The following is an 11,450-nucleotide window of genomic DNA, read 5'->3' on the forward strand; positions in this document are numbered from 1 at the left end:
ATCAAAGATAAGATGTAAACTTCCTAAAGCCAGGACACATGGACCCACAAAAATTAAGCTCACAATCATTCCAAATTTGTCGGATGACATTGATGTCGTATTATACTAACATACAACCGGATTTATTGTATCAGTTTCCGAATCAACAAACCCCTCTGAAACGAACTAAAGGAGAACGTAAAGCTTCAGCAACGATCGCAACAGCCGAAAAGAAGAAATCTTTAAAGAAAAATGTTTAACGCAGCGTTGGACTCTATAGAAACCCTAATTCAAAGGGGTTGGTGTTTCAGAGATGTTGAAGAACTGAAAGGTTTGATTCAAATCCATATAGCTACAACTGGGGATGCGATTTCTGCAGATTCTATAGAATCAGAGCTTCTTATCAATATGGATTTAAGATCAATGGGAGAAAAATCTTTACCTGGGGATCCTTCTTCGATAAAAAAATTATCCCAAATTCAAGGCCCAAAGGTTTTGCAGGTAAAGCTCTTCCTTTTTCTTTTTTTCGTCTCTCTTTTTCTAGTGTGGATTTTAGGTTTAACTTTTGGATTTTGCCAACCCGTTTAAGCAGATTGTTTCTGTAAGAGACATATCTCAAAGCACCATAGAAGCTTCTTCTGGTAGTTCACGTAATCGTCGTCTACTTCGGTTAGGTCTTACTGATGGGCATTCGGAAATAACTGCTATTGAGTACTCTTCAATACCGTCGATAGCTGACGATATAATTCCCGGGGCTAAGGTATTCTAACTAGCCCTAATTCTGGATATTTCATGGAAATTTTTATTAATTTATAGTTGGGATTTTTATTTATTTATTATTATATAGAGAAATTAAAAGTACCCATTTATGATATGGTGCATCTGAGAACTCCATTACACAATTTCCATCATCCGACTCAATCTCATTACACATATAAGGGGTCACTATGGTTCAATCGGTATAATAGTGTCTAATTTCTAACTAGATGTCTTACTTGGTGAATCCCATATTGGATTTTTCTACTTATACCCACGGTGTTTGTCACTCGTGATTCCAATCTCATCTTGATCATTTCACCACTACTGCTACCAACGGTCCCATTAAGATCAGCTTTAAATCTATCGATTGTGTAAACCAATACCAATTTTTGGAATGCAAATGCTTAGGCATTCTTCGTGATTTTTTCTTTCTTTCTTCTATCATGTTTACCATGGTTCTCCTGCTTTGTGCCACTAAATTCACTTTTTGTTGCATGGAATGGAGCCCCGTCAACACAAAGTGCTCATAGGATAAACTACAAATAACACCAACCTAGGCTACGACATGTAGGCTTTAAGCTGCACTTCAGTTCGTCTTTTATTCAGTATTTTATGAATTATCATACTGCAGCCATTGCCTGGGAAAACTTATCGAGAAGAAGATAAGACCATTCTGGACAATATGTAGGTTTTAACTGTGTTCAAGTCTCTTTCTATTTCCTTGGATGAGTTTGGTTATCTTTTCTTAGCTGTCCGTTATTATAGATTGGATCTGTTGTGCCTAGGGGTGCAACTTGGTCCGGTTCAAACCGAGATCCGAATCAAACCGTAGCTTTGGGTTAAGAAAATAGAGAACCGATCAATTTGGTTTGGTTCTCGGTTCAAAGCTTGTATAGAACTGAATGAAACCGAGAACCAAGCCCTTAATAACTTACTGCATTTTAGGATTTAGGACATAGATTAATGACTATTTTTTTGTGATTAGATTAATGACTTCTTTTTTGATTGATAGATTAGTGACTTATTATATGAAATCTACTGTTCATTATTTATTGTTATTTTACAATTACAAATATGTTGCTTTCAAGCAGGTTTATGTGATATTGACAACCTATAGAACTGAACTGAACCAAGCCGACCTTAGTTTGGTTTGGTTTGGTTCGGTTCTGTGGACAATTTGGTTTGGTTCTTATTAACCGACCTATATTGGTTTGGTTCTGATTTGGCTCCAAATCGAACTGAGTTGCACCCCTAGTTGTGCCTAATTATTGCAAAGGCTTCTAGTACATATTTTGTTTGTTAGTTTAATGTTGAGGGTTCCGAACTGATATACATAAATACCATGTATAATAAACATGATTATTAACAATCACTTGTGTTGTTGTGTGCTGGTTTGTAGGTTCGTTTGGAAAATAAAGTTACAATACAGAATGGTTTATTATGTTTGAATCCTAAGGTGGTAACTGTATTAGGAGGTGTTGTCCAATCGCTTTATGAAGAATGGCAGATGAGTAAAAAATATTCAGGTTACGCCCGTTCATCTTTGAGGTTAACTCAGAAAAATGATGGCGATGGTCCTCCACCATTTGAGAAATTGCAAATTGAGGCACGCTCACGTCAGTTTGCTCAACAATGCAGTTCATCTTGTTAGTATTTTCTAAACTTTCTTTTTACTCACTTTTTTTCATTCTTCATCAATACCAATTCCTTTTCTTCTTATAGGATTCTTTTTCCTCATATTGTGATGGAAAATTCAAAATAATTTTGTTAAGTGCTTTGTTGAACAAGAGATTAAACTTGATTTTGGACCTATTTTGAGAGAAGAAAGAAAGAAAAGATGAAATTAAGAGGAAGGAGATGAAGAAGAGAAGAAAATGTGGAACAAGCCTTAGTGTATTAGAGAGGACCCATTAATTTTTTTTATTAAGAAGATTAAAACACACAATTGCCTTAAGGACTTTAAAATACCCTACTTCTCTACTTGGAAATTATGCAACTTATGGTAGCATTCACAATCATGAGCATATTTGTTGCAAAAGGTGCAAAAGAGACGATTACATTCAGTACCAGAGGGTCCATTATGTCTATGATCCCAATCTCTATCACTCTCCAACCACAAGTATTGGGAGAGTATCGAGATTTAGAAACTAGAGCAAATCACTCATGTTGGTGGAGCTGGAAGGAGACATGATTGCACGATGATGCTCATAAACTGATTGTAGGGAAGGAAGTGGTTTTGTTGCAAGAATCTGGATGCAAAGTACTTATACTCAGGTTAGAGTCTACACAAAAAGTCATAAATCTGATGCATCTCCACATGTTGACTAATAATCTTGGTTGCCCCAGTCAAAAGCTCAGAAAGTGAGCTTTGTTCGTCAAAACAATCCTGTTGAGGTAACAACATGGTGATGTCAATAGAAATAATCCCCTACAGGTGGAAGAAGACCTACTCTGGTACCAACTTGTTTTTAGACCTATTTGGCACTTGACAGCTTGAGAGAAATGGTAAGAAGAGTTTTAGAGAGGATCCTTTAACTTATATTAAGAAAAGTAAAAAAAAAAAAAAAAAATACAAGATTGCCCCTAGGGACTTAAAATATACCCCACTTTCTCTACTAAAAAGAATAAAACTATTGACAACTAATGTACTAATAACTACTACTAATATCATCCATTAGCTAATAATGACATATGGGACGACCCTTCAGGACACTGGAAGAATGACAGGATTTTTGCTTGCTTCACAAGCCTATTGAATGATTAACATAGGCCAAGGGATTTATTATAATTTGATAAATTACATTCTCCACAGTGATTACAGAACATGCCAGCCCCTTCTTTGTCTACGAGGGTGGTATGTAAGTTGTAGAAGTCAGTCTTCTCTATGTCGATGCCATTATAACCAAAGGCAGGCAGGCAGCAATAAAGATGGAATATAAAAATATTAAAGTAAGACCGTACGAAAAGGTTCGAAATGGGTGACTTGGGATGCCTTATATTTCTTAGTTATTAATGAAACAATGCATAACAATTCTGAAACCGACCTGATAAACAAGGGATATGTGACTGTAAAGGTTTGAAATAAAGAGGGCGAACCTAAGTTTTTGAAGGGATTTTGGAATATTCGACCAAATGCACGTGTTTGGGAGGATTGGAGTATGACATCCTCACCATATCAGCTTGAGAGTAGTTAAAAGGTATACCATTTTAGACATTGTCAGATGGGCTATAATGCTTCATTGTCCGTGACATCATGTATATTCCATGTTCTTGTTAATGGTTTGTGGAAAAAAAAAAAATGAATTGCTTTGGGTCATTTTAACTGTTCTTGTCCTTAGTAGTAGTTACTTATTGGTTTTGCAATTTGAAATGATCATTGTTTATTTAATTTTAAACTTTTATATAAGATGGTCATGAAGATAAATTTTCATGTATTTGAAGGTGGTATACTGAAAGGAACTTACAACTTAAGCCTGAGAATAAGTGAACTGACGCACACTTGTTTAATGAGACCGACACACAATTGTTTAATGAGAAGACCTTGATTTTGAAGCAAGTTTTACATAAAAAGTGGACCATTATTTTTCTTTATGCATTTTAATATTTCTTTTAGCATAATCCCTATCTTTGTTAGTTTCTCAAATGGCTCCGGACGAAGGGGCATTACCACATTGGGCCTTTTGGAGGCAATTTGAGAATGGGATTATATTCTGGGTTCTTGTTGAATTCATGATTTGCAAATACATAATTCATGTTATCTCTCATTGCTTTTGCAAATTTTGGGCTAATTCATTGAGAAATACTCATCGGTTTGCAACTCAAACGAATATGGTGTTTTCTAGATTTTCCAGAGTCAACATCAAAAGCTTTTGTGCCTAACATTGTGAACTTGGGCGGTGTTCCCGCTAGAGAAATCCGAATTTCAGATTCTAGAGAAATGGGAAGGAAGCAGAGCCTCAATATTAAAGCAGATGAAATGGATGTTGATACGAAAACAGCTTCCCTAACTGGAAAGCAAGAAGAAAAACCAAGTAGTTCCGAATCTCGCCCGAAAGAAGGTGTTACTTCATTTTGTTTCTCATACTTTATTTTAATTCAAGAAACAAATCTCGTCTAGTTTTTAAGATCGCACTAATGTAAATATCTGTTCCTTCATAGTTTCCGAAGCTGTTCCTGTTCAAAATCAAGCAGCAGCTCAAAAACTTCTACAGAAAATGAATCGGCCAACTTGGGGTGACAGGCATCATCCGAGAGGTCCAAAATATAGAGGGAAAGGGAGGGAAGAGCCAGAAGTTTTCACTCTAGATGAATGGGAGAGGAGAAAAGGTGGGGTGAAACCTCTAAGAAGAGACAGCCTACACAACATTAGCCGTGATGAGGAGATCGCTCGGCAGCTGCAGAATGAATTAGATTTGGAAGATATTCATGTACGTATTTTTTTCATCTTCCATGGCTGTTATTATTACTGTTGTTGTTTAATTGGTTCCTAACTATTTCAGGTAAAAATGGGTCAAGAGTCGGAGGCAGAGAAGATACGGATGAGCATGTTTAATTTTGAAAGGTGTGAAGAGGAGAGAAATGGAGGAAGAACAGGCTTTAGAGGGAGAGGCAGAGGGAGAGGGAGAGAGAGGGACAGTGGGAGGGGGAGGGGAAGGGGGAGGAGAGGTGGTTTTGGTTGACATGTTCTTATGGCAGGTATCATGGTTTTTCTACTATGTAGTGTTATTTACATGTGTCAATATTTGAAATCCACAAGTTACAATTTGCACACAAAAAAAAAAAGGTAGGCTTTGATGATTGTCACTTAATCTAAATACTGTTATTGGCAAGATTAAATTTTTTTTTTTTTAAGAGGAATGTTTCAGTCAAGAGAAAAACTGTAACATTCACCAATACACACTGCAGTTACTTTTTCTTTTCTTTGAAACATTAACGTCTAAGTGGTCTTTCGGTACATCAACTGGAAGCCCTTCTTCGTCGTAGCCCTGGTTCTTTCCTAAGATTTTACCATCTCTTGAGAATTTGCTCAAGAACATAAAACAATGTTATTTTATCTAGTGGTACGAAGGTAATTTCTTGTAGAAAAGTCTTGACTTTACGGCTTTGAAATCATTTTTGTTTCGCAAAACATTAGATTTTCTGATTTGTGAAATATTTTACATAACCATGCAGTTCAAGTAATTCCCTCTAATGTTTTCTTGAGGAGGATGTATACAACTGGGTTGGGTTTGGATTATGTTACTGCAAAAATTTCTCATATGTAATTTATTGATGTCATGTTGAAAGGCTCCTGTAAATGATTCACAAATCTGTCTCACTGTGTTTGTTTTATAAGTTCCTCTGAATGGATTTTTGAGCTCTCTACTTTCAGCAATCGTGACTTTCTTAGTAGTAAAGATATGGTTGATTGACTATAAAGTAAAGTGGGGAGGGCCCAGCGCAGCCCTTTTATCGAAGAACAGAGACTCATCAATTGGTAGAACCCACAAAGAGATAAATTACCCTAAAAGTGATTGGTAGATCATAACCATCTACATTGGTTGGAGGATCTCTAGGAAATGTATGGGGGTTTGGTAGTTATATGGTGTTATTACGGATCCTGAAAGTCAAAAGAGGATTTTGGCTAAATGTGAAATATTGGTATTTTATTTTGCCGTCCACTTTTCAATCAAACTAAAAAAAAGTAAAATATTTTTAATATAAAAAATGACAAATAAATAATCATCTTGTACTTCTTTTCTTTGAGATGCGCTCAGGAATATATAATCTGTCTTTCCGGATATGGCCGAGAGTGGTTCAGAGGTTCCTCCATTTGACTTTGGTTAGGGTTTTGATGAAAAGAAATGAATGATGTGTTTTTGACGCAAAGAGGGTTATTCAACCCATTGTTTTGAAAATTCGTTTTCAGGGGAATATAATTTTTTTGGAAAAAATATCGAAACAAGGGACTTGAGGATTCATACTTGTTTGTTGTGGACTTGAGCCAATTTTTATGTTTTTGGTGGAGTGGTGGGTAGAGGATTCATACTTGTGTTTGCAGAAGATTTTTAAGAATATATAAACAAAAAAAAAAAAAACTTCACACCAACAACTTATGTTTTACACTCACTTATCTCAACATCCTTTAATCCTACCAAATTAAATCTAATTTTTCAAAATACATATTTGATCTTAATATTGCTTTATAAATTTTGATTCTCGTATGTCAATCACTCACATCTCCATGTTAACTATCTAACCAATATCTTTCTCATTCCCTTCATCTATCTTGCGGATAATAGATCATATATATTAAAAATGATCAATTCAGAATATTTTCAAACCATCAATTTTTAACGATCCTCTTTAGGGATATGACATTTTTTTTATACTAATTCTACAAGAGAACATTTCTCGTGTATTTTCTTTTCTTGGACCATTGTAAAGGGAAATGATTTTAACAATTGATGAGTTGAGAAGGAGTTTTTGCGGCCCTAACATTTGTTGTGAATCACTTGCTTTCTCATTGAGAGGTGGCAATGAATTTTTGGAACCACTATTTTTTGTTGTTTCGGATAGATTCATGTTCCTGCCTTTCGGGTTTGGTTAGAAAAGTTTTTGGTGAATGACTCCAGTTGGATATGAAATTCCGTGATTCAAAAAGATTGATTTGAAAGAAAGACTCGATCAATCTAAGAGTTAGTTTTATCAATTCTTGGGTTACACTCTTTTCTAGTGTACAATCTTCAAAGAGTTCAGAGGGATATTTTTTTAGGAAAACAATATTTATATAATATTTGGGAGTAATTGCTCTTTATTTTTCCTTGTCCTTTTTTTTTTCTTAGATTGATCATTTCAATTTTCCCTTTCTTTTTGTATTTTCCTTTCCATTATCCATTAAAAAAATCCCTTAAGTATTCTTTTAAGTTGCATGTTGTATTCAACATACATCATATATTATGCGAAGCCCACATCTTTAAAATTAAAAATATTTTTTATTAATGAATAAAATATATATATGTAAAAACAATGTAATAATAATAAATTTTCAAAATATGGGTTAGAGGTTTTGGATTGAGCTGATTTTTTGTGAGGATGATCTCTATGATGTGAAGATTATCCTAAAAAAGATCAATCAAATTTGAAACTTCTAACCCAATCAAAAGTGATTTAAAATGTAGATCGTCGATTTTTTATCAATAATTTGTAAACCACTTTTGATGGATTTACAAATTTTAGATTGAGTTGATTTTTAGTGAGGATGATCTTCTCATCATAGAGACCATACTTTAAAAAAATCAGCTCAATTCAAAATTTCGAACTCATATTTTGAAAAACCATGATTTTTACATGTCCTATGAACCGTCCCCATATACATAAGATGAAGAATCTTGAATTGTCAATTTTTACTGTTAGTTTGTAACCACTTTTCATGGGGTTAGAAATTTCAAACTTGACTGATTTTTTTGTGAAGATGATTTTCTCATCATAGAGATCATCATCACAAAAAATCATTCCATTATGAAATTTTCAACCCATATAAGACAAAATACTTTGTCTAGAATGTTATCTAGGATTTTGTTAAAAAAAAACAACGCAACTCATATATGTGGGGGCGGCTCATGGGACATAAGTAAAAACAATGATTTTTCAAAATATGGTTAGAAGTTTTAGATTGAGCTGATTTTTTGTGAGAATGATCTCTATGATGAGAAGATCATTCTCACAAAAAATCAACATAATCTAAAACTTCAAAATCCATCAAAAGTAGTTACTAATTATTGGTAAAAAAATCGATGGTCCACATTTTGATGGGATAGAAGGTTTCTGACTGGGTTGATTTTCAAAAACTAAGTTCAATCCGAAACTTCTAACCCATATTTTGAAAAACCATTGTTTTTACATATGATTTTTACTTATCTCTCATGATCCATCCTCATATATATATATATATATGGGTCGAGAGTTTCGTGTACATATATATCTACAACCTGTTTTGTCCTATGTGGCTAAAAGTTTCGGATTGAGTTGATTTTTCGTGAGGATGATCTCTATGATGAGGAAATCATCATCACCAAAAATCAGCTCCATCCAAAACTTTTAACCTCGTCAAAACTGATTTACAAAAAAGGGACGATTCACGATTCTTCTAAACTCATAAATATGGGGATAGAAGTTTTAGAATTAGTTGATTTTTGATGTGGATGATCTCTACATGATATTTGGTGTGGATGATCTCCTCGTGTAGAGATCGTCCTCACTAAAAATCAGCTAAATCCCAAACTTTTAGCCCACATAAGACAAAACACATTGTAGATATATGAGTAGATGATATGTGTGTACACGGATTCGATCTTTTATATATATATATATATATATAAATATAAATCAGTTCATTCCCAAATTTTTAGCCCACACAAGACAAAACACGTTGTAGATATATGAGTAGGTATGTGTATACACACACACACACATATATATATATATATATATATATATATATATAAAGGGGCAGTTCAAAGGACATATGTAAAAACAATGGTTTTTCAAAATATGGGTTAGAGGTTTTGAAGTGAGCTGATTTTTATCGACGATGGTCACTATGAAGAGAGGATCATCCTCACAAAAAATCAGTTAAATATGAAACTTTTAAATCCATCAAAAGTGATTTACAAATTATTGGCAAAAAGTGGATGGTCCACATTCTACATCACTTTTAATGGGGTTAGAAATTTCAGATTGGACTGATTTATTTTTTCGGATGATCTTCTCATCATAGAGATCCTCACAAGAAATCAGTTCAATCCAAAACTTCTAACCCATATTTTGAAAATTTATTAATTTTAAATTATTTTTACATATGTCCCTTGATGCATTCCCATATATAAATTACTAAATTAGTCAGAAAAAATTGTGGATCAAATAGGGCTATAAAATATAACTTTTGGAATTATCAACCCAAAAATAATTGCGATGTAAATGCATTGTACATAATTCCATGTTAATAACAACGAAATATCCATTAAAATGCTATTGAAAATAAATAACTAAATATTTTTATTAAGGGGATCGTCTGCGAAGCACTACATCATCTCCATAAGACAAACCGGAGAATTACAGAACAATACGATATTATGTTCCCAAGGTGGACACACACACTAGTATCCGACTGAGTATCTAAGGGAAACAGTAACAGAGAACATCCAACCAACACTCGCAAGTCTCGAAGCAGCAGAAGCAACAACACGCTGCGAACAAACTACAAAATACAAAACAACATCACACCATATCAATCACCACTACACAGATCCCACAAGATGGGTGGGCCCACCACTTTATTGAAATCAGCGGTTTATGAAGATCTAATCATTGAAAAGTTCAAGTCGGTAAGTGGGTGGATCCCAGTCCAAATCAATATCAAAACGGTTCAAGTGGGTGAAATATGCAAATAGACCCACCCGTTTTTAAACTATGGTTCGGCTCCACAAGCACAACCACATCAAGATTGAATATTCAAGATTAAAGTCATCCGAGATTGAGATGACTCGTCCGAGATCCTTCTTTAATAGCGTTCGCTTCTAGTTTTCGTCGGGTTCTTAGTGGTGGATCTTCAACATCTTCGTCTCTTCTGCAATAGAGATTCACTTCAATCCGTCAAAACTCTACTTAACAACCCCAAAGCTCTTTATTAACGATACATGTCGAATCGAAGCCATGATCACTTCTAAATTCGAATTCAAAGTGAAAATTAAGGTTTTTCGTGATTTAATTATTTCTGGTTTCTTCACATTCATTATTAATTAATTCTACAAAGTTAAACTCTCATTTTGTGATACGGAAAGAAGAAGATTCAAAATAGAAGATAAATTGCTCTCACGTCTAGGGGGAAACCCTCTTAAATATTTATTGAAAATTTACTAATTTCTCTTCTTCATCTCAATGAGATTACAGAAATATATAGACTCTTAACAGAAATAACAATAGAAACTCCCAAAAGAATAGAACTCCTAATTGAAAAACAACTCTTAACCCATAATAGAAACTCTTAAATATCAAAGAACAACTCCTTATATAAACTCCTAAAAAGACTTCTAATGGGACAGGTACTGATCCACAGATCATTCCCCACCTCTTGGGAACAACCTTGTCCTCAAGGTTGAAAATCAGGGTACTGTTGGTGAAGTTGGTACCAATCCATCCAAGTTGCATCTTCAAGGAATGAGTTGAGCCAATGCACTAGTACTTGGGTCACTGCTTTATCGTTTTTATTCACCAATCTTCGATACAAAACTGCCACTGGTTCGATGAGGAGTTGACCTTCATTGCCCACTTTAGGAAGTGTGGATTGAGGAGTAACTTGTAAACCTACATTCTTCTTCAAACAAGAAACATGAAAAATAGGATGTATACGTGATTAGGACGGCAAATCCAGTATGTATGCCACTTTACCAATGCGTTGAACCACCTGATATGGACCGTAATACTTTGGTGCGAGCTTCATGTTGTGACGAGGAACCACCGAGGATTGTCGATAGGGCTGCAACTTTAATTTTTAATTTTTTTTATAAAGAGTATGAATGTTTATGAATTTGGTTGGATTGTTTCCAATTTTTTTCATTGGTATTATGTTAAAGAGATAACCAATTGCGATGTGACAATAAAGGAGCAACTTTAACATTTTTCAAATTTTCATGACTTTATTAAAATTAAAAATTAATTCCATTACATCTCCT

The 11,450-nt window shown here is 34.3% G+C and overlaps 1 protein-coding gene across 1 annotated transcript; it reads left to right on the plus strand.

Annotated features, from left to right (window-relative positions):
* Nucleotides 1–161: 161 nt before the first annotated feature.
* On the plus strand, nt 162–5,717 carry LOC147411979 (tudor domain protein (DUF1767)). Its single transcript, XM_086454710.1, has 6 exons — nt 162–480; nt 572–739; nt 2,138–2,384; nt 4,581–4,796; nt 4,897–5,165; nt 5,238–5,717. The coding sequence occupies exons 1-6, from the start codon at nt 232–234 to the stop codon at nt 5,415–5,417; spliced, it is 1,329 nt and encodes a 442-aa protein (XP_086310836.1). The 5' UTR covers nt 162–231; the 3' UTR covers nt 5,418–5,717.
* The last annotated feature ends 5,733 nt before the right edge of the window (nt 5,718–11,450 follow it).

This window comes from Akebia trifoliata, chromosome 1, assembly GCF_017979445.1.
Source record: "Akebia trifoliata isolate Shusen 1 chromosome 1, ASM1797944v1, whole genome shotgun sequence".
Taxonomy (NCBI): domain Eukaryota; kingdom Viridiplantae; phylum Streptophyta; class Magnoliopsida; order Ranunculales; family Lardizabalaceae; genus Akebia; species Akebia trifoliata.